The 24684-nt window shown below is 36.1% G+C and overlaps 1 protein-coding gene across 1 annotated transcript; it reads right to left on the bottom strand.

Annotated features, from left to right (window-relative positions):
- Nucleotides 1-63: 63 nt before the first annotated feature.
- Nucleotides 64-22607, bottom strand: LOC127438457 (E3 ubiquitin-protein ligase RNF13-like). Its single transcript, XM_051694065.1, has 10 exons — nucleotides 22455-22607; nucleotides 20320-20456; nucleotides 20153-20233; nucleotides 17243-17368; nucleotides 12286-12373; nucleotides 9937-10027; nucleotides 9442-9547; nucleotides 9248-9341; nucleotides 1766-1846; nucleotides 64-1171 (listed from the first exon to the last, which is right to left on the bottom strand). The coding sequence occupies exons 2-10, from the start codon at nucleotides 20431-20433 to the stop codon at nucleotides 819-821; spliced, it is 1134 nt and encodes a 377-aa protein (XP_051550025.1). The 5' UTR covers nucleotides 20434-20456; nucleotides 22455-22607; the 3' UTR covers nucleotides 64-818.
- Between the last annotated feature and the right edge of the window lie 2077 nt (nucleotides 22608-24684).

The following is a 24684-nucleotide window of genomic DNA, read 5'->3' as shown; positions in this document are numbered from 1 at the left end:
TTAATGTTTTCCACCTTGTGCGAGTTTAAAAATTGATGGATGAGATATTAATACAAAACCAGCAAAGGTGTAGTATTTTATTCATGAAGAGAAATGAATATAGACTACTACGAAAAAGGGTGAGCAGAACATTACAATAAAGCAACCAGACATCAGTAACAGTGCATGTTATCAAAAACCCTTCAACTTCTACTCACAAAAACATTTCCTACTTACAGTATTTTAAATGTGTTAATTGCATTTGTAAGATCACTTTTGAGTGACTCATATTTAGGTTCTGTTGTTATTGATCAAACTAAAATAGTGGTGTCAGTATTGGTACAACAAATATTATAGTCCTTGTCAACAAAGTCTTTGTCATATAAAATGTGCAGATTTTTTAGATTTGATACACATCCGAGATGAGTTTGGCATGTGACTGAAGCACAAATTACATTCTCGGGGGTGGAAGATGCTGCGCAGGATGCCAAAAATCATATTGCTAATTGAATGTAATAGCGTATATTCTCTTTGGGGGGAAATCACAGATTATAAAATATTGCTGCATGGTTCGAGCTGCGCAAAGCTCTCTATACAACATATTGTGTACATTTATCTAAGGTATAGTTCACCCAATAGTGAAAATTGTTAGCCTCAGTCACAGTTTCTTTTGTGTTTCACAAAAGAAAGTCAAAAAGTTTGGAATAACAAGAATTTTCATTTTTGGGTGAACCATCCATTAAATGGATTTCTAATGTTAAATAACAAGTGATCGCGAAATGCTGCTCCAAATACTTTGGAATCCCCTTCATGAGTCTATGTTGACCTTGGCCAACGTCTCAGGCATTCGCCTCCATGTTTTCAGGGCGTTCCTGTTGCAGCTGTACGACCACAGTTTCCACGGTGACCTCTTCCTCGCTGTCGGTGGTGTCACTGTGCTCGTCATAGTCCGATGACTCTGGTTCATGCTGGGGCAGCAAGCCAGACATGGTTCCGAATGAATGGGCGCTGGTAGAGGCCAGAGTTCGCAGCAGAGGCGTGTTTTCCGATACTTCGTTCTCCTCGCCGCCACTCTCACCAGAGTCGGACTCTGAGTCTGAGTCACCCTCAGATGACACAACCTTCTGCTTGCACACTGGACAGGTCTTCTTGGTTTTGGTCAGCCACGGGTCGACACACTTGCAGTGATAGGCTGAGGATTGGTACAAAGAGAATTAGCGCAAGAGTTCCTGACAAATGCAATCAATTCATTGAGAATCTAGTTTCAAATTTTAAAATGAAATCAAAACTGACAGTTTTTACTTTCTTAATACACATTCCTGGTCTTATTGTGCATGATTGGTTCATGCATGTTATTACAAATAAAAAACAATGTTTGTCTTTATAATCTTGTAAAAACTTGCTCTGCCTCTGAAACAACGTTACTTTTCCGCTGATGTCACGAATCCCTTTTTCAATGCCTCCCCTCCAACCCAACCATGTGACATATAGAACCCACTTTTCTTAATACAATCAATTCCTGATGATAAAATCAAGTCCTGTCCAACATTTCTTCTCACTGAACATCCTGTCTCACAGAAGTAGAGTGGATAGCGAACATTTTGTGTAGACTGTAAATAAATTTTTTTTTGTGACATATTAACCTTTTTATATATATATATATATATATATATATATATATATATATATATATATATATATATATATATATATAAAATTGTTATTTGGTGGGCTACCATTTGTCGCGAGTATAACAAATGACACAAATGTAAAGACAAAGACTCACCATGCGAGCAGGGCAAGACCCGAAGTTTGTCACCTTCTTCATACTCATCCAAACAAATAGCACACACGTCATAGGAGTCACCTAAGAGAAATTAAGAAATAGCAAACCACAATGCATTTCAGTCAAGTCACATTAAAAAAGCTGACATGTCATTGGATAAAATATAAAACCCCATTTAAAGATGGAAATCGTATTAGTTTTCTTTTATCGCAGTTAAGTGAATATAAGGGTGAATTTGAAATAATTTCACTACTTTGAGCGAATATTGACTTTTTTTCTCATGTCCTTGGGTCAAAGGTGAAGCGAATAACGTTGATCATGTCCTTACAAGGCCACATGTCAAGGTCTGGGTAGATTAGATGGTAAGCGAACAACCAGTTCTCATAGTCAATGTGTTGAATACAGGAGAAATGGATAGGAGTAAAGACCGGAGCGACTTTGACAAGGGACAAATTGTTATGGCCAGTCGACTGGGTCAGAGCATCAAACGACAAGGCTTGTGGGGTGCTCCCAGTCAGCAGTGGTTAGTACCTAATGATAGTGGTCCAGAGAGGGACAAACCGGCGAAAGGGTGTTGGATGCCCAAGGCTCATCGATGTGCGAGGGCAATGAAGGCTATCCCGTCTGGTCCGAACCGACAAAGTCACAGAAAATTTTAATGATTGTTACGGGAGGAATGTGTCACAACACACAGTACATCACACCCTGCTGCATATGGGGCTGCGTAGCCACAGACTGGTCAGAGTGCCCATGATGACCCCTGTCCACCATCGAAAGTGCCTACAATGGGCATGCAAGCATTGGAACTGGACTGTCGGAACTGAAGAGGGTTGCCTGGTCTGTTGAGTCCCGTTTTCTTTTACATCACATGGATGGCCGTGTACGTGTGCGGCATTTACCTGGCACCAAGGTAAAATGTGGGAAGACAACAAGCAGGTGGAGGGAGCATGATGCTTTGGGCAATATTCTGCTGGAAACCCTGGGTCCGGCCATTCATGTGGACGTCAATTTGACACATGCCACCTACCTAAACATCTTTGCAGACCAGGTATACTCCTTCATGGCAATGGTATTCCCTGATGGCAGTGGCTTCTTTCAGCAGGATAATGCGCCCTGCCACACTGCACACATTGTTTGGGAATGGTTTGAGGAACGTGATGAAGAGTTTTAGGTGTTGCCCTGGTCTCCAAATTCCCCAGATCTCAATCAGATTGAGCATCTGTCGGATGTGCTAGACCAGGAAGTCCGATTCATGGCGGATCCACCTCGCAGCTTACAGGACTTGAAAGATCTGCAGATAATGTCTTGGTGCCAGATACCACAGGACACTTTCGGGGGTCTTGTAGAGTCCATGCCTTGACAGGTCAGTGCCGTTTTGTTGCATGCGGAGGACCAACGGCATATTAGGCAGGTGGTCATAATGTTTCCACTCATCAGTGTATATTTCTTATAATTATAGCTGCCAGAATTAACGCGCTAACGCATGCGATAAACATTTTAAATTTAACGCGTTAATTTTTCTTAATCGCAATTAACGCATTTACCATCAATACAGCATAAACACTAGTTATAGGGGCGGAACCTTTGTAATGTGCACGCCTGGAGTCATTACACTGACGCAAACACTCAAAACAGTGATTCAGAGATCATGTGATGTGCAAAGGAGCTCTTGATGCTATTTGTTGTACAAAACAAGCCAAGATGGAACTTGTGACAGTAATCAAATATTTTTTCAGCTTACGTAAGGCGCATTTTAATTATCACAGAAGCATGTCAAGTCTTAACTATCACCAAAACGCAGAATGAGACGTTTCTCTGCAATCGCTTTTCATGTGGAGTTCAAAGCGAAGGTTGATGCTTGCCCTGACACGAATCATGAACACGGCTTAACGATTGCTGTACCAAAAAGGATAGCCACAGTCTTCCAGCTGATTAATATTGTGGAGGATGATAGTTTAAGAGATTTAATGCCCATGGCAATGAATATGCAACCTATGTAGGGACTAGTTCTTTCAATTAGTCAAACTCCCACTAAGACTTTGGGAAACGTTTAATGTTACTTGAATTGGTGCTATTTTAGTGCATTTCTATCTTTATACTGTGGAAGCCTTTGTTTGGAATATGTTAATAAAGCATTATATTGTTACATATTGTTTTCTTTCCTAAGAAGGAAATAAATGCATTTGGACAGGAAAAGAAGTATATATAGTGATATTTCAGCACTTTATAAATTTTCAATTAATTGCGATTAACTACAAAAATAATGTAATTAATCGCGATCAACATTTTTTATCAACTGACAGCACTAGTTATATTTGAGACTCTCATGTAAGCTAACTCTTAATCTCTCATTGAGCTATGGTAGATGTAGCTCTTCATTTCCATTTGTGTCTGGCATCCTATTGTATAAATGTATTAATATTTTAAGTATCGAAGCTTGACCAGAGCAGATTTATGAAGTCTTTAAATGAAATACTTAATGATATCAATTTCTTCTAGAATTTAAATGGTACTGCATAACAGGAATGAATGACCCATTTAAAGTATTATGTTTATCGTCCTGTTACAATACTCAATACGTAACTGTAGGTCTTCACAAATTGGTGTCTAATTTTTACATTCAATACATAATTTGATTTATAAGCATTAATAAAGAATAAGGATTCTGGGTGTCCTGGATCTAGAAAACCGTTCCAGTCTCAATATGTTCAGAAATTCATTCTGCTCTCCCTCTAAATTCCTCTGCCTTTTTTCCACATTTCTCTCCACCAATGAAGGAGCAGCTCTGTTGATGGTCAGTGTTTATATAAGCAGTAAAAGAACACATTTTCTTGCTGTCTCACAAACTACCATGGCTACATGTGACCGTATATGGATAAGTTATAACAGCAACTGCAGAGCGTCACCAACTATTTGTGCTCAACGTGAGCAAATGCCAATATTTGAGGGATGGTCGAGAGGGGTTTCTAAGCAGACCAGTCTGTGGGAATGGTTACAACTGACACAAACACTTTGTGAAGCGCATAACATTCTAGATTAACTTCTTCAACTGTTCAGAACTGACAATGTACAGTTGAGTTTGTGGCTTGAAAGAAAACCTAAAATGTTGTGGTACCCAGTACCATATTCTAAAGTCACTTCTTAAGAGTTGACCTGTAGTATGGGCTAGGGCTGGGCCATAGGTGTAGATTTAGGAAGGGATTTTAGGGGCATGTCTTGTGCGCTTTTTTTTTAAGTCCTCGTGGTCGTGTAGTGATTCGCCTCAATCCGGGTGATGGAGGACGAATCTCAGTTGCCTCTGCTTCTGAGACCATCAACCCACGCATCTTATCACGTGGCTTGTTGAGCGCATTGCCACGGAGACATAGCGTGTGTGGAGGCTTCACGCCATCCACCGCGGCATCCGCACTCAACTCATCACGCACCCCACTGAGAACTAACCACATTATAGCGACCACGAGGAGGTTACCCTATGTGACTCTACCCTCCCTAGCAACCGGGCCAATTTGGTTGCTTAGGAGACCTGGCTGGAGTCACTCAGCACGCCCTGGGATTCGAACTAGCGAACTCCAGGGGTGGTAGCCAGCGTATTTTACCACTGAGCCACCCAGGCCCCCTAGGGGCATGTCTTTGATAGTAATTTCCATTTTTTTTTTTCATCGTACAGCACCTTTTTACGGAGCACTTTAAGAGATTGTGGCAGCAAATATTTTTGCGTTTCCTTGCAATAATTTGTGTTTCCACACGATACGTTTTTTGTTCCCCCACAATAAGTTTTGCGTGCCCTCACAATAAATATACCATGGTTTTACTACAGTAACCATATTTTAACCTTGATATTCATTGTAAAACCATAGTAATAATACAGGAAAACAAAAACTATGGTCCTAAAAATCCTATTTAAAAAAGTTTTTTTTTTTGTGGTTATTATGGTTTAACTACAAATACCATGGTATTTGTAGTAAAACCATAGTAACCACAAGATTACCTTGGTTAATCGGCATTGTTACTATATGGATACAGGACACTGTATTAAAACCATGGTTTCCACCAAAAAACTCGGCAAAAAAAAAAAAAAAGGCTGGTTACTACAGCCTACAATATTACTCTAGTAAAACCATGTTTCCACGGAAAAAAAAAAGCAAAAAAACAAAATAAAACATGGAACTGTCATGGATACTACTATAGTAAACCCATGGTTTTATAAGGCAGAATAAATTAATAGGTACTTAAATAATCTAGTTATGTTTATATGCTTATAATATAGCGGCCTAATATCTATATCTTTGGTGCAGCTTTAAGTTTTCAGACGGTCCCTTACCACACCCTCCACAATTTTTGCATGTTTTAGCACAATGTGAGGACTATTCAGACAGTTCCTTACCCACCGTAAGCACAATTTTCAACAAATATCAAGGTCAAATTTATGATCTTGAATGATTTAGTGGTGACGCCATCGGGCCAGCTTAAATACAGGACAAATCGTGTCCCGTATTGATTCGATACAGGACACATCATTTTATCTTTAAATACGGGACCATCCCATCCTACTTGGGACTGCCGCTCTGACATGATGATCTCCAGAGACTGGATTGCATTCAGACTAGCATTGTAATGCATGGAGCTAGAGTATGCAATGCTACGTAAAGAGACCTTGCCCAAAAAGAAGAATTTGTTGCATTGATGGATTATTGTGATTGGACAGCTAATCATTTTGTCAGAGAAATGCAGCCTCTTACTTACGGTCGTTTACATAAACCTGGAGATATTAACACGATTCGACAAGAGGTCACTGTTGCCCCAAACATTGCAAATGTACAGTTCTATCCTTAATTGGTAATTTGTACTCATGACAGAAAAGATCTCATGACCCAGCAGACAATGATCCGCAACCCACATTTGAGTCGCGACCCAGTGGTTGAGAAAACCTGCTCTAAGGGACTCCGTACATTTTTGTTAATGTAACAGAGTATATTAAAAAAAAAAGACTGTTATGGTAATGAGAATTTTCACTGAAAACATTAGGGATAGTAAAATTTAAACATCTGGATGCGTTACAGTAATGAGAATTGGGGGGTAAAATATGCTTACGTGCCCTGAAAATGTCACAATGCAAAAAATGATAATGATTCTAAATGTAGGCTTCATTTTCTTTATGCAAAGTATAATTTCATTAGTTCGCAATACACTGAAATCTTTGCCCTCGATAACCACTTGGTTAGGAATCTGAAGTCGCAGCTACAGATAACAGCTTAAGCCTCAAAGTCTGAAATCTTTGGGACGCTAGGCTAACGATATCTGCATTTACTGCACCAGACTGCAGCGATGCATTAAGCAGGTGAGTATGACAGTTTTCCGGTGCCTGCATTAACACGGCCATGACAGCAGCTGCTTGTTTTGAGTGTGCTGCTCAGCTGCACTGTCATGTGACAGGAAAAACCCACCCAACCGTCCGCTCACCCGGTCAGTGAGACAGACTGCAGCACACAGCAGAATACATGAGTCAGCACAGAGCCATAGAACAAACCACATAAGTCAGCAGAGATGCCATGAACAGGAGGAGAACAGAGTGTTGTAGATCAAACACACCAACGTACTGATCAAATGTTTCACATTTGTTCAACTAACGGAGTCTGAGGCAACAAAGAGAGAATTCAACAGAAAACTACGAGGTGGCGAATTCGTACTGTTATACATCCACTAATGAGAGACGCTTCCCTCGTGTCCTTATAACTTTTGTGTAACTTGAAAGCAAAAAACATTGGTCTTTGGAACAAGACAAGAGGAGCATATAACAGGTTATTGAGATCCATCAGTCATTTGTATTGCATAAATATGTATACGAGTAACCAAATTGGTTCACAGACGTTTCCTTTCTTAAAATAAAATGTGGGATAGGAGGCAAGCTAAAATTTGATGCCTGTATTGTATCGATTTGAAATTCTGTTTTCTGATTGGTTGGTCTAAAGTAGTACCTTTTTGTACGAGCAAAGTTGCATGAAATCTAACGTTTCGCCATCTCAGACAAATTATTACTAGTTGTCTTAAGACTATGTATCTCGCACACATTTGATCTGTCGAGTATTTGAAAGAGGAGATGAACACAGGTGACTGTAACTTGAGCGCCAGCACTTTCCTTATAATTAACACCAAGTGAAAGTGATGATGGTGTACCTCTCCCTTCCTTCTTTAGGACGAATGCCCTTTAGTCTGTACTTTCATATGAGAACACATTCAAAATGCTCCTTACAAAGATACCAGCACTATGAACAAGCAGAACAGGAGATATAGACCACATTTACATGCATTTAGGAAAACTGTTTATTCCAGGGTTTTTTGCAGAAAGCAGCGTTCTGAAACGTCATGTAAACGAGAAAGTCGTTTTCCTTACGCCGCTTAAGGAATTAAGAGAAAGCGGTTTAACACACGTGGGTTTCTCCAGGAGAACGTCGCTTATGTGGTCATGTAAAAATATAAGCGGCGTTCTTACAGGTTTTTAAGGAGTGTGCATGTGCATGAACAGATCAGGATGACAAACATCATAGGATGGAGCCCAACAACAAGTCAACACAGTGGAAAGTATTCAACATTTCTGAGAGTACAGTAGGAAAAGCACATACACTTAAGCTCTACCCATTTATACACACCAGTGTAAAATATAGACTGTCCCTCACATCCACATATATTAGCTGAAGTACACTGGGGGAATCCCAGAGTTTTAAGTAAGAGGGAAACCCCACTATTGAAGCACAATTCTGCTGCAGGCCATGATGGAAAGTTAAGGAAAAAAACACAGCAACAACTCTGGAACATCTGGGAATAAATTGAAGCAACGGAGAATAAAACAGTGAAGTTTGACGCGGATGCCATGTTTGTTATTTACACAAGCGTCGCGGTGGAGAAAGCCTCTTATGGACCGATCCACATGTATATGGGAGTAAAGAGTACAAGCTTATACAGTGCATGTTAACAGGAATGCCACTTTCTCGCAATAAGGCGCTTTCATGTAAACGTAGTCATAGTTAATAGATGCTCTATTCATTCACACAGGCACACAGTGACTGATCAATGGACACTGTGTTTTGATTTGGTTGTAAAATGGCCTGATGATGCACTATGAGGAGATGGAAAATGCCGGGAGCTGCAGTGTGGGAGGGGAATTCCACATTTCACTCACATTCCTGATGTGTCCACAATGCCAGGCTGTTCGTCCGACACAGATAATGCAGAATGCTGATATCCTAACAACGTGACAGCTTTGCAACGTCAAAATAAAGGTGCCCAGATGTTTTAAAGATGCAAAGAAAGATTACAGATTTTGTATAGGGATGCACTGATGTATCGACAAACCAATATTTTTTGGCCAATTATTGGCCATATTAAAACCATCAGCATATCGGTCACAAGTATGAAAATGTAGATATCAAAATACAATGGTTTATTTATAATTACATACTGTATACTATCGTATTTGTTTCTTACCTTTCTTGTACTTGTGAATTGGAAGTTTCTTTAACTGGTCTTTCCGCAAGCGACTTCTTCTGGCTCTGTGTCTGTCCTGAACAAACTTTGTAATCTAAGATAATAAATAATAAATAAAAAAAGTAAATATCAGTCAGCACATTTACCTTATAAAAGGGTCATTATCTTTATTATAGACTATCATCATTACTCACCATGAAAACTACAATGAGAATGAGGCAGATTCCAACGATGATGAGGAATGGGATCAGGTAATATTCCAGAGGCAAACTGAAGTCTGGCATGAGAATTACATGACCACTACAGAAAGACAGAATGCACAAACATCATGTACTGCTCATGTCCACATGATACATATAAGAACAATAATAATTAATCTATCTTCTTGCAGTTCTTTAAAAGCCAATACATTCTCTAGATTTAGAATCATATCTTTGTCAATCACATATTCAAACACCATTTTTTTTTAGGCTATCTTGACTGCTCAGTTGTTAAATTTATGCCAAACACTTTAAGTATTGAAAGGTTTTGGTATGTGAATATGTATACTTTTGTGTTGGTTAGTTGCTTGGTGTGAATAGCACATTTTTATCCTATAACATATGACTGAAATACATGCCAGCACAGCTGAATTATTATTAGATTACTCAGTTCCATAAAGTATCCAGAAGTGAAATCCAAGCTCTCACCCTTTCTCATAGATGTAATCCTCTTTGAGAGAGTTGGCTGCTTCTTCACCAATGAAAACTGATGGAATGTCTATCTGCTTCAGAATGTCCACTGTAGCAAAATTAGACATATACTGTATATGTAAATGCAAGAGAGAGCCTAATTAAAATGCACATTACAGAACAACGATTACCTGATCAACAGGAATTATGGTATTAAGGGTGATGAGAAACATTTTAAAGTCTGTAAAGCCATCCAGAATTCCATACATGGCTGATAACAAACTGCTCTCAAAACTTGAGACTTGCATGATTTGAGAATGTTCCAAAGCATCTTGTGTGATTGGAAGCAAGGAAATCTGACCGTCTGTACAAAGGAGTTAACATGGATAAATGTTACAAATTTGCTTATGTGATTCGTGAACTAGTAATAGTTTATAAATGAAAAATAAATATTTAAAATTCAAGTCAAAAATTGTTTTTGAGTTATGAACTTGAAATAGAAATAGATTAGAATTTAAAACATTTTTTTTCCATTTTACTTCATATAGTTTCTTTGTTATGGATTTGTGAACTACAAATAGTGGAATTTTAATTTTTTTGATTTTATGTCATAGTATTTATTTATTTTACTAGAAAGTGCAGAATTTTTAAAATTTTAGATTTTAGATCAGTTTTTTTGTTTTGTTATTTAGAAATAATATAAAATGTAAAATATTTTTACATTTGTACATTTTCTTGTTTTTGTTTTCTGAACTAGAAATAGTGTCATTTATTTTTCATTTAACATCATTCTCTTTTGTTTTTGTTTTGTGATCTTAAAAAAAAAAAATTATTTTACATTTTACATCACAGTTCCATCAAATGTTTTTAATTTGTGAACTAGAAAGTGTAGAATTTAACAAATTATTTTACATCAGTTTCTTTGTTTTTGTTTTGTGAAATAGAAAGTGTAGAACTTTAAATATGATTTTTTTTTATTTTACGTCAGTTTTGTTTTGTGAAATAGAAATAGTGTAGAACTTTAAATATGATTTTTTTATTTTACGTCAGTTTTGTTTTTGTTTTGTGAAATAGAAATAGTGTAGAACTTTAAATATGATTTTTTAATTTTACGTCAGTTTTGTTTTGTGAAATAGAAATAGTGTAGAACTTTAAATATGATTTTTTTTATTTGACGTGTTTTGTTTTGTAAAATAGAAAGTGTAGAACTTTAAATATGATTTTTTACGTCAGTTTTTGTTTTGTAAAATAGAAATAGTGTAGAACTTTAAATATGATTTTTTTATTATATGTCAGTTTTGTTTTGTGAAATAGAAATAGTGTAGAACTTTAAATATGTTTTTTTTATGTCAGATATGTTTTTGTTTTGTAAAATAGAAATAGTGTAGAACTTTAAATATGATTTTTTTTATTTTACGTCAGTTTTGTTTTGTGAAATAGAAATAGTGTAGAACTTTATTATTTTTTATTTTACGTCAGTTTTGTTTTTGTTTTGTGAAATAGAAATAGTGTAGAACTTTATGATTTTTTTATTTGACGTCAGTTTTGTTTTGTTTTGTAAAATAGAAATAGTGTAGAACTTTAAATATGATTTTTTTTACGTCAGTTTTGTTTTTGTTTTGTGAAATAGAAATAGTGTAGAACTTTAAATATGATTTTTTTCGTCCGTTTTTTTTGTTTTGTGAAATAGAAATAATGTAGAACTTTAAATATTTTTTTTTACGTCAGTTTCTTTGTTTATGATCTGTGAACTAGAAATGGTGTAGAATTATAAAATATTTCATTTTATGCCATAGGATTTTATTTATTTATTTGTGAACTATAAAGTGGAATATTGTCGAATTATAAAATGTTTCATTTCATGTCCTAGTTTATTTTTTTATTTTGTGAACTAGAAAGTGTGGAATTTTAAATATTTATTTTTCATTTTACATCAGTTTTTGTTTTGTGATCTAGAAATAATGTCGAATTTCTTTTTCATTTTATGTCAAAGTTTCTTTGTTTTTGGTTTGTGAACTAGAGTTTTAAATATTATATATATATATATATAAAACCTGATCAATGGGAAACCTGATTCTGGTTTTAGGGTTTTAGGGTTCCATTGGAGTTTGGATCATTCATTATGTTTAAGAACACTTAAGGTTGGTTCCCCCAATTTAAGATCCAAACGTTGAATGACCAGCAATGTGTCCATCATGGTCCACTACATTCCAAGTCAAACGACATCATGACAGAATTCATAAATACAGCAGTGGTTATTACCAAACACTGGAGCTGAGGTTTGTGAACTGAAGTATTGTCTCACAGAAGAACACATGAACGGTTGTCTCCACTGCATGTTTTATGCATTCGTGTGCAGGAACTTACGATCATTGGATCCCATGCTGATTAAGTCATCAGAATCCACATTGTGGACAATTGCTGCCTTGTAGCCGGCCTTCTGCGCATGGAGGACCTGAGGAAAGACGAGAACAGAGACAATAACATTGTGTTCAGTGTTCAGACAGACACTGGCTTCATGCATGCACTCCTCCAATCCCACCCCCCAACACACACACACATTACTTGTATGACACATGTGTGGCTATTGTTTGGCTTAGGGTTTAAAGGATTTTATTTGCAACACCAAAACTGTAGTATCAGATTACTAAAGGCTTAAATTAACTAACATAATTAGTTGAACGTCCTCATTAAGTTCTTTTATTTTAATTTTAGGTTGCTTTTTTAAAAGCTGGCCAATGACAACAGATGAAAATTAGCCTATAAGGCTAACTCTGGCTCATTTACAGTAATTTTTCTGTTTATTAATGAGCGCTGTCCTTGTCAAATAAATAAAAAAATGAATACATTTTAGGTATGGTTATTTAACACCCAGCATTTCCATATTCAGGTCTAGATGGAGTAGCCCAGTTCACAGCTAAACAGCGGCCACTTATGGCAGAGTAGAGAATTACAGAGGCAAGATTCTCATATTTAAAATGCAACACAAACAAGATCCAATAACTGAGACTATTCAAATATATTTGTTTGTGCTGTATTATTGTATTTATCCTTTAGATACACAAGAAAGTGGGAAAATATACTCTTCATATTGTGGTCTAGAACAAGAGACAGATTCTTGCAGTGGCTGGATTAGTGAATGTTTGCACAGGCAGAGATAAGAACATTCAAGACATTCCATGGACAGAGAGGACACTAAATTGAGTTATTGAGCGAGGTACAGAAAGAGTGAATATGAAAGCAAGCAAAAGAGGCCGGATGTGAAGAAGAGTAAAGAAATGGGTGTTTGGGAGTAACCGACTAAATGTAAAGACAAAAGGTGACGTTTTTTAGTAATATAACAAAGGATCAAATAGTGTCCACAAGTCAAATTTTCATTCGTTTTCATCAAAGTATCAGGGTGAAAAAAATAGTATAGAAATTCTTGAAAAAATAAATACTTGGCATACGTAGTTTAGAATAATCTTTTATTATAATTTATTAAAAACTTAAGTCAAACAAGCTTGTTTTAAAATGTTTTAAAGATTTGTCAAAACTTTTTTCCACCAAATCAAAGTCAGGTGGTGTAACCAACATGCAGGTAGCCATTTTGTCATCATGTGTCAAGAAACATTTTTAAAATCGTAAATATTTCGACATTGCTATTAAAAGGCACATTTTGTTCAGGTCATGTGGAGTAACCCTAAGAAAACTTCAAGATGTTAGTGACTAGTGATGTCAAAATTATCATACCACAAATGGATTTAATGAAATAAATATAAAGGCTGCATGTGCTGTGCACTGCAAAGTGAATTTGTGAAGCCTCTCATACGCTGAAAACACCACATTTTATGAGCACCTGTGTTTATTGCACTAGATGACAGAGCACTCATTCAATGTGACACGCACAGTGCCTGAAGACTATTATATACTAATTATTTATATTATTAAATCGCAGCATTTTGCGCTTAAATAATCACACTGAACCATATAACCAATGTCTTATCCGGATGTGTGAAACTAATGAAATATAAGAAATTGCGACATAAATATATTACTAGTATTTACTAAAATGTATTTTATTATTATGTTGAACCTATATCTCACAAGCAAGAGTAGAGTTGTACTGAATAGAAGTTTTCATCAATGTTTTCATTTAAAAAGTGAAATGCAGCACTTTATTTGACAAAAATAAGACAGATGTTGTGTTTTAGATTAAGTTGTGAGAATCTTTACTAAAGCACTTTTTAATTAAAAAAAAACCGCTATGGTATGTTGAAAGTTACTGTACTATTTTAATTCGATAAAAGTTTGGATTTATTTGATTAGACACAATTTTGATGATGAAATTTATTTAAACTTTAAAACATGGAATTCAGAAAAAATAAACGAAGCAATGTTTACTTAATTGAGAAACACAAAGGAAACATGCAATTGGTTTAATGTATTATTTACATTGAAATTTTACATTTACAAAAAACAGAGAAAAAAATAGCATATTACCACAATTAATTGTTATCGAGAATTGTGAAAGTTTACTGGTATCTGTACCAACTACTGAAATTTTGGTATAGTGACAACAATATTAGTGACTTAAAAATTCATGATGTTTGTAAAAAATGTTTTACCAACACATTTTCTTTTTTTACTTTTTTGATTTTAACGATTAAGTTGTATACACTTATTTATTCAAAGTGCAAGGAAAGTATTGTATTGATGGTTAAACCACTTGACATTTTTAAAGCCATTAAATACATGCTATGAATGTTTTTCTCAAAATGTATTAAATCAACATATACATTTCTATGAACATGATACATGTATACAATACATGTGTTTTAAAACAGATTTTTAAAAGATTTCTAATTTTTATCAACTCGGACAACAACTCGGCCAGTGGCCCATCGATGAAAATAAGTGCTTATTCTTAAAAATAAATGTCTCAATACAGTTCAGAGCCCTGATTTGTTTGTTTTGTTATTTGTTTTAGCAATAAATATACACTGATGAGCCAAAACATTATGACTAATATTCTGTTGGTCCTCTGTGTGCCGTCAAAACAGCGCCGCCGTAGAGGCATTGACTCTACAAGACCCCTGAAGGTGTCCTGTGGAATCTGGCACCAAGACATTAGCAGAAGATCCTTCAAGACCTGTATGTTTCGAGGTGGAGGCACCGTGGATCGGACATGTTTGTCCAGCACATCCCACAGATGCTCAATCGGATTGAGATCTGGGGAATTCGTAGGCCAGGGCAACACCTTGAACTCTTCATCATGTTCCTCAAACCATTCCCAAACAATGTGTTTAGTGTAGCAGGGCACATTATTCTGCTGAAAGAGGCCACTAACATCAGGGAATACCATTGCCATGAAGGAGTGTACCTGGTCTGCAACAATGTTTAGGTAGGTAGCACATGTCAAATTGACGTGCACATGAAAAGCTGGACCCAGGATTTCCCAGCAGAACATTGCCCAGAGCATCACACAACCTCCACCGGCTTGTCGTCTTCCCACAGTGCATCCTGGTGCCATTAGCAGCAGGGTGCGATGCACTTTGTGTTTTAACACATTCTTCCCGTAACCATCATTATAATTTTCTACGACTTGTGCCACAGTAGACCTTCTGTCAATTTGGACTAGATGGGATACCCTTCATTGCCCTCGCGCATCGATGAGCCTTGGGCACCCAACACCCTGTCGTCGGTTTGTGGTTTGTCCCTCCTCGGACCACTGTCGGTAGGTACTCACCACTGCTGACTGGGAGCACCCCACAAGCCTTTTTGTTTTAGAGATGCTCTGACCCAGTCATCTGGCCAAAACAATCTGGCCCTTGTAAAAGTCGCTCAGGTCTTTACTCCTACCCATTTCTTCTACATTCAACATGTTGACTACGAGAACTGATTGTTCGCTTACCATCTAATCTACCCAGACCTTGACACTGTTAGGAGATGATCAACGTTATTCACTTCACCTGCAAGTTGTCATAATGTTTTGGCTTATCGGTGTATAAAAACAAGCCAAAAAAACACATTAATGTAATTAAGGTTTCTAAAAAAAATACCCCAGAATGGGTAACCGGTTGCAAGTAACAAGGTTGCAGATTTAATATAGTTTCACATATATAATATATATATATATGAAACGATTTTTTTTTTTTTTTTACATTTTCGTTACACTAACTTTGGTAAAAGTGTTAAATGGTTGAGCTTGATAGATGCAGTCAACTGTTTCAAAAGTAGCTTCCCTTACAATGAAAGAAACTGTCAATACAACAAATACTACCCTCTTCTGCTGCACAAACAAACCCAATCTCAAATCCAACAGGGACGGGAAGAATATTATGCATTGTAAATCTTTACAGCCACACAATGAAGCTTTACTACAAGCCTTCATACATCACAAGTACACAGCCATACTTTAGCCTGTAGATCCTCTATTGAGAGATCATTATCAAAACATTAATGATCAACTTTTTTATTGCCATGTAGGAAATATATGTCGAACAAAGTGCAACAGGCTTAGCTCTGCAATGCGTTTGGAAGTCATCCATAGTCCTGCAGGTGAATAGAAACTGTAGCCAGACCTCTCCACATCTTTGCATACTATTTGCCAAAAGCATGGAAAGCATAATGAAGCACATCTTGGAAAGTGGAGGCTGATTTTGCATTAGGAGCGCATTTGCATACTTTAACAGGCGATTCGTCTTTCAGGTTACACACATTTGTAGTGTAGGTATTCTGTCAGGCATGTGAACATAAATGTACATGCAAAAATGTGCTGCATGTGAATGAGATTTGAGCAACTGTGGAGGTGGCATGGTGGTGGTGTAGTTGGCTAAAACACAGAACTTGTAAGCAGAAGGTTGCCGGTTCAATCCCCACAGCCACCAACATTGTGCCCTTGAACAAATTACTTAACTCCAAGTTGTTCTGGGGGTATTGTCCATGTTATAACTGCACTGTAAGTCGCTTTGGAAAAAAGCGTCTGCCAAATGCATAAATGTAAAATGCATAAATGTGGAGGGATGATTTTCAGCAAATAACTATTTCATTTTGGTCACTACTCCCTAACTGCACTACTGCTCGCTGTCATGATGACAAGAGCCCTTCAGGACTGAGAAATCGTTCAGCTAACTGGATAGTAAACAGACACATTAACGACCAATTCAAAACACAAACTTATTATGCAAGAATCTGTTCCATTACAATATTGAATGATCTTATCATTTGGTAACAGGCTGCCGAGGAGGAACTGAAATCATTCAATCAATTCCTTACGATTCCCATCCCTATCTGTGATATGATATACTGTGTTCAGCAGCTGCCAGAATGAGGTGAACCCTACCTTGACATCAAAGTTACAGTCGAAGCGTTTGATTAACACAATGAAGGTGTTGGTTACATTGTCCCTCAGGGGTGGAGGAGCGATCGGCTCACAGGCATTCTCAGGACGAGCCCCAACCAGAAAGCCCTGAGGACAAATTCAACCAATGACTGTTAGAACAGGGAACAAACAATTAGCAAATAACCAGTTCAAAAACTCCAAATAGTTTCTGTTCAAATCTGTTGAGACTGTAAATCTGATGAGTAAAATCCAAAGGTTAATCCTCGAAAAGGGTAGATTTGGTCATTCCTTTGTAAAAGAGGGAAAATTTCAATCAAATCATGTTTAAAGGCCAGAAAGGACTGTTTTTAGTTTTAACTAATCTTGAATCACTAATACTTGTTTAAGAGAGCCAACTCTGACGAAGTGATGATGCGCTGTGATAATGTTTCCTTTATTATTACTATTAAAAATATACACATAAAATTCAGAAATGATCAGACTATCCAAGCATTGGTGCATGGTTTCTAAAACACCAACTGCACAAAAATTTTTATTACTTTTTGAAATGTTCTAAGAAGGAAAAGATAATTTTATAAATGTGCAAAAGACTCTAAAGCTATAGATATTTGATGTTGAAACTTGAAAGTTAGTGACCTTTCTTCCTCTGCACACTACTCAATATCCTTTCAATGCCCACTTACAACTTGAAAAAATAATCCCGACAGCTCCCTCTGCTGATAACTACACACAACTTTGGAAAATAATAGAAGTTTGGGGAAAAGTCCAAAGCAAAATGGAGAACTATTCATGACCAAAACTAAAATATCAGTTATGTGAATTAAAATCAACTCTTATCTTTGTCTCTAAACATAGTAAATTCAATATAATTAAGTCATTCAGTTCTTCAAAGGTTCTCATTATTCACAATTGTCAAGATGCAAATGTAATAGAAATGAGGAAATGCAATTAAATCAAGAGGGACACTTCCTGTTATTGAAGGGTAATTGGGTAATAAAACAGCAGGCATGAGGTCAGCACATGACTGAAGATGAGCCAAAGTAGGCCACAAAAACAATCCAAATGAGATGAAACCATAGAAGAGATCATCCAAGTGTGCAACTAATTCAAGATATGACAACCCTGCAGAATAATCAAACTATATAATACACAACTGAAAAATGTATTGTCTGTAAAATTGCAATGTTTGATTGGCTTTGAGAATTCCCACAAACCCTTTTCCACTGACAGGGTGCCAGAGCCCAATCTGAGAGCATTACGCACTAGCAACACGTTCAGTTGACGGACATCCTGTTCCAATGTATGTCGTATAGCACTTATTTTCCATTCAAAGGTTTTTTGCACTTGTACACAAGGTCAATGGTTATACTAATTACTAATACAATATTTAGTAAAAGTGGATTATGATAAGTATATAAAGTTGCGTCCAGCTGAACAGGACAAAGGTGAACGCTGTTGCTTGGATACAAATATGAAAATTTTGTGCCGGCTGAAGTAGAATTTGATGACCTTTTAAAATATCCATGTGTTTTGAGCTGATAAAGATCACTGTGAAATCACAAGAAAAGTTAACAGCAGTCTTATCAAAGAGAGAACTGACTCACACAGTTATGAAGTAAAATTATTTTGACATCACTATAACAGGAAAGTGATGTGTTTGGTGTGGTTTAAATGCCTTGTACATGTGAATCAGGAACAGAAAACCAGAGTATTTTAGCAGCTTTCATTCTGACATTGATCAATACTTTTTTTTTTTTTTTTTTAAATGATAAGGGATAGGTCATGATGGTCAACTAGTCATCAATCAGTTGCCTTGTCAGTTGAGTGAGTTTATAGTTTTTTTTTTTTTATAGTTTTCACAGTGATGATGCTTTAATGATAAATTTAGAGATGGAAGTTCTTGGAGAGGGGTTTAGTGTGCTGCCTTACACAAGAGTTAACACTGCGAATCCATTGATTTAAATAAGGATTTGCAAGGGCGAAGAGAAAAAACGGTCAGAAGCTCTTGAAGTCATGCGATCAAAAGTTGTGCATTTTTTTTTACTTTTGCTGCAACACTCTGACATCCATTGACCAATGAGAATTTCCAGTGGCGGGTCCAGTTGTGCTTTCAAAAATCCAATTTGCTGTACTTCCACTTGCTTTCAAACTGATCTGGCTCGATCCACACCCTAAAAATGGACCTTGCGCACCCCTAAGCCACATCCTACTAATACGCTTTCGAATGAAAACTCCAGTTTCAGTTTCCTAACGTCACCATAGGGCTGTACGTTTATGACAAAAAATCATAATTGTCGATTTTTTCCTTGATGTTGTAATTGCAATTATTAATGCAGATGAATAAAAGTTATATTAAATACTTATTTTGCGAATGCTCTCATTATAAACGAAGCTGTCTACACTGCAAAAATAATCAATTATTTTCACTGTGGCATGCTGTAATCGTCACTTTTCATGAACAGTTAATTAATCACGGTTACTTTTTCGATTAATTGTGCAGCTCTACATCATCGTTTTCCAAAGTATGCGTTACTGCAAATTTTGTTCGAAAGTCTCAGTTTTCAGTGGAGGAAAATGCCGTTGCGAAATTAACATGCTTTCAACTGAAGACTTATTAGTGTGGACGTGGCTTTAGACTAGCTAAAACTCTGTTCGAAATGTTTCATCTCAAAGCTGGTTGCTTTGGTTTAAGGCTTTGAACTCTTCATTGAAGATTTTTATTTAATCTCTATGGAGGAGATCAATGGGAAAAAAAAATTCAAAAGAAAGGCTGGTTAAAAAGAGTTCAGTCGTTGTTGTGCTCAACTGGAATCAACATGAGTTGCTCCCTTAAAAGGTAGATGCCAATCTGGTGCTTGGAATAAATCTACAGATACAGTGCATGACATTGACTCAATATCATATACTCACCTTTAGTCCTTCACTGGGCAGCCTGTAGCCAAATCGAGCTGGTAGGTCATCAAAGTTCTCCGTTTTATTGTCCAATGAATACTGAAAGACAAATGCAACCACAATTTAAATTGCATGTGTGTGAGAGTGTGCATATTAACTGCTGCAGTACCCTTGTCAAAACTTACTGCTGATATATCGGCCTCCACAGGCAGAAGATTTAGGAAGGCAAATATCTGAACAGTAAAGATGGTGTAAATCTGTGTGGCAGAGAGCATCAGCATCCCCAAAGAGAGCAGCATCTTAAGATCTGCTTCAACTTCACCTGCAAATGCAAAGAGAACTGATACATTACACATCTGCAGGAACACTCCCAAACTTCTCATTCAAAACCATGAGGGGCATATTCAACACTTTCCAAATTATTCTGGTATGATGAGGAAATGTGATATTTATAGGCTTGTAGTAAGGCTCAAAATCAGCTTTTAAGAGAACAGCCTTCTGCCTCTGTCATAAACAGATATATAATGCATGAATATCACTGCATTCATATACATTCAAAGCACTATTTTGGCATTTTCTGTCATATTTGGGTCAATGACGTGATGCAAATTTTTTGGTCCAGATCCATTATTCAAAAATACATTACAAAACAATTACTTATCTATGATGAACATGCTTTCAATTACTTCAAAGTCATTTTTATATTTTCTGAGGCTTCAAGTAAAAAAAAAAATGTGATGTGGTGAAACCGTCCAGAGACAGTATAAAAAAAATAAAATAAAAAAAAATTAATGTGCCATGAAAAGCTTAAATTCTTGAAACAAAAAAATAAAATAATATTTGGCACAAGTAGTGCATAAAATTTATATTATTATTTTTAAATAAACAGTGGAACAATTTAATTATTAAATATGATTAATATTTTAAAACCTTTTGTCCACCAAATCAAAAATCATGTGGTGTAACCAACATGTGGGTAGCCATTTTGTTGTCATGTAAAAAAAAAAAATAAAAATAAAAAAAAAAGAAGCATAAAAGACCCCTTTAGACCCTCAAGACTATAAAGTTATTATTTTGCTTTATCATTCATTATTAATATTTGACAATTTTATATATATATATATATATATATATATATATATATATATATATATATATATAATAAAAAAAATTCAGGTTGTGTGGTGTAACCCTGAGAACAATTCTTGATGTTCTTGAATCAGAAATGCATACCTTAAAAAATATGGAAAACTTTTTTGAAATTAATGAAGCTGTGTACATTCATGTAGTCAAGGTGCAGGGAAAGCATTTTAATAAATTTTACTTGATGGTTACAACACTTGCTATAATTGCTAGCTATAAAATGCTATAAATGTTTTTCAAAAATTTGTGAACGAAACATGGACACAAAGACAGCATTTCTATGAACTTGACGATGTGTTTTAAACAAGTTTTCTGAAAATATTTCACATTTTTATCACCTCTGACAACCATATTTGCCAATGACTCCGAAAATGCTGCGCCCATCCCATTTTACCTCAGTAAGACCGATTGAAACAGGATATTCAAGGGAAAAAATGTAGGGCTGGACTTTTTTTTTTAAACTGATATTTATTCATAGATAATTGATTAGATCATTAAAAGTGTTCTCTTTAATGACCGAGGGCTTGGTGACGTCAGCCAAAAAGGAAAGTCGTTTTAGAGGCGGAGCGAAGCCTGGTTTTGTTGCTACTCTGAATAATGTAGATTTTTAGTGTTTGCATATTTATAACACTAAACCGTGTGTTATATTACTTTGGAACCGAATCAGAGAGAGAACAAATGTACTTAATAAATACTTAACCCCTTTTATAATTATTTAAATGTGTCCCCCTTTTATGTTTCATAAGCGTGTATGTTTACTGATTTGAAGAAAGAAAGAAAAACCTCAAACTTCCTTTGTTTTTATATTTTACAGGTTTAAAATGAATTATCCACCACATTAAACACACATAATAATCTGCATGTCGTTTAAAGTCTGCATTGGTTTTTCTCTGTATTGATCAGATCACATTGGTTGGGATTGCATTAGCATCCTGGCTAACAGTGAACACACAGAAGATGAGCTTTAGTTTAACAGTCTGTTTCATTACAACTCAAGTCTACAAAACAAAAGTGACATTAAAATACCCGGCGACATTACATCTATCCATACTGCCACAAAATGGACCGAAAACGATGAAAGATCGAGGGTAAACTATCATCCAAACGACGAGGCTGTTCCTGCCAGAAAAACTACAGATATTAAAAATGTAGCGTCAAGGATAAATCAGCGCCTTACCGTTACATTAGATCGCTTTCTTTAGTCCGGGAATATAATAAAACCCCAATGACATCACATTCAAGTGAAAGTAACGGCTTAAAACAGCTCGCTTCGATCTCATATCGTTCGTAAGGCCAGGATGTCAACAGTGAGACACACAGACACAGCGCCCTCTAGCGCACAACTGCACAATGAACTCATCATGACTGACCAGCATTGGGCGGCAAAGTAACTAAAAACTGTTCATATAAGACACACAGAGTTCTTCCACAAGGGGGCGTTTGATGGCTCAGAAAATGTCCAAAAACCCGGAAGAGAATTCGCCATAGGTTCCCTCGGGATTTAATAAAGGGGTTTTTGAACTTATGTGTAAAATAAGGTCTGTGGTAAATAAACATTACTTGACAATACATGGACCTTTTGTTCTACAACATAAATTACACACTTTCATACCTCAGACGTTAATTTTGAAGCTGTATTAAATTACTTTAATAAAGTACACACAGCGGCTTCAAAATTTACATTTGAGGAATGACTGTGTAAGTTATGTTGTTGAACAAAACGTCTGCTTATCGTCAAGTAATGTTTACCACAGACTTTATTTTACACATAAGTTCAAAACCCCCATTTTTAAAAACCCATTGGAAAATCCCAAAGGGAACCCATGGTGAATTAGACTTAGGGGTTCGCCTACAAATTGACGTCACGGCTGAATAGCTCTATCAAATCGCAGTAGGTGTTTTGCCTTAAAGGAGACGTTTACACATTAAATCAAAGTCTGTTAAATCGAAGGATTAAATACAATTCTTAAGGGCAACAAACGTGTTTTTGAATGGCATGCTACCCATGCCCATATTGTTTATTAGACTATTTCCCCCATATCTTTAAATGGCAGTATTAGTAAGAGTAGTACGGTAGTATACCATTCCGAACTCAGCCTTTGTGTCCGTCTGAGCTATTTTTCAATTGTTTTTCTATGTAAACATGCACTAGACGGACATCTTTGACCATTGTGCCACGTTCAGCTGTTTTTTTTTTTTTTTTTCAGTGTCTTGTGCAGAAGCAGTACATTTTTTATTCACCGTGTCAGGTAAAAAGAACGTAAAATTTTAAAAGCATGTCTCAAAATCCTAGCTTTTTTTTTTTTAGCCCAAGAACATGTTCGGTCTAAACGGTCCCTTTTCCGTTATCCATCGTAAGCATTTGTGATTGGTCCATCTGAAACAGCGGCGAGAAAAGAAAGAGGTACAATGTGACAATGCCGTCTATTGGTGCGTTCACGTTATGTCGAAATTACCGTAATTACAAGATTCCAATTTATAAAAAGTGTTTACGTCTTCATAGAACTTGTAATTCGGTTTGTAAACTCTGAATTCTATGAAAGCTCCAACTTGAGAGTAGTGATGTCATGTATTCCACTACAGATTACAGAATACATGCTGTAAAATGTAATTTGTAACATATTCCGTTAGATTACTCAAGGTCAGTAACATATTCTAAATACTTTGGATTACTTCTTCAGCACTGGTAGATTTTTTAACTTGTTTTGACTATAAAAACTCTGCCAGTACAGTAAGACAAAATAAAAATACATTCTCTGAAAAACCTAAATATCTTATGCAGTGTTGTTTCTAAAACAAGATAAATCTAATTGTTGTTTTAAGGATTTTTAGATATTTTTACAGGAAAACAATACAAAAATTATTATCAAGAATATGATTTTTGCCCTAATATCAAAGGTCTTACTAGAAAAAAGAAATTATGATCCAATAAAAATATAAGATCGCGCCTGGTAACGTGCATGTAAAATGGCTAGAAATAGCATTTTAGCTTAGCGTAAAGCTGACAATTTACACAAGGTTTATTTCTATTTCTTCTGCTCCAAACTTACTTCAAACTTACTTCTCTGTCTGTTCGTATGAATGTAACACATCATAAGAAAGTGTTTCACCGCTGTTCAGATGCACTTTGAATCGCATCATTTATATGTATAAATGTTTTCCATCTGAAAGGACTAAATATTAAATGAAACAAATTACAATAAAATGCAAAGTAATCTCTTCAGTAATCAAAATACTTTTTGAATGTAACTGTATTCTAATTATCAATTATTTAAATTGTAACTGTAGTGGAATACAGTTACTTATATTTTGTATTTTAAATACGTAATCCCATTACATGTATTCCGTTACTCCCCAACCCTGTGTGTGTGTGTGAAGTGAAGATCAGAGCGGGGGAGGGGTGTGAA

Source organism: Myxocyprinus asiaticus, chromosome 49 (assembly GCF_019703515.2).
Source record: "Myxocyprinus asiaticus isolate MX2 ecotype Aquarium Trade chromosome 49, UBuf_Myxa_2, whole genome shotgun sequence".
NCBI classification, from domain to species: Eukaryota; Metazoa; Chordata; class Actinopteri; order Cypriniformes; family Catostomidae; genus Myxocyprinus; species Myxocyprinus asiaticus.
This window is presented reverse-complemented; position numbering and strand designations above follow the sequence as displayed.

Excerpts from the sequence above, each read along its gene's own strand:
- LOC127438457 (XM_051694065.1), bottom strand. The coding sequence starts at position 20,433 with ATGCTGCTCTCTTTGGGGATGCTGATGCTCTCTGCCACACAGATTTAC. Across the intron at positions 17,369-20,152 it reads TGCCCAGTGAAGGACTAAAG|GGCTTTCTGGTTGGGGCTCG; the intron begins GTGAGTATATGA and ends ATTTGTCCTCAG. Across the intron at positions 1,172-1,765 it reads GGTCTTGCCCTGCTCGCATG|CCTATCACTGCAAGTGTGTC; the intron begins GTGAGTCTTTGT and ends ACCAATCCTCAG.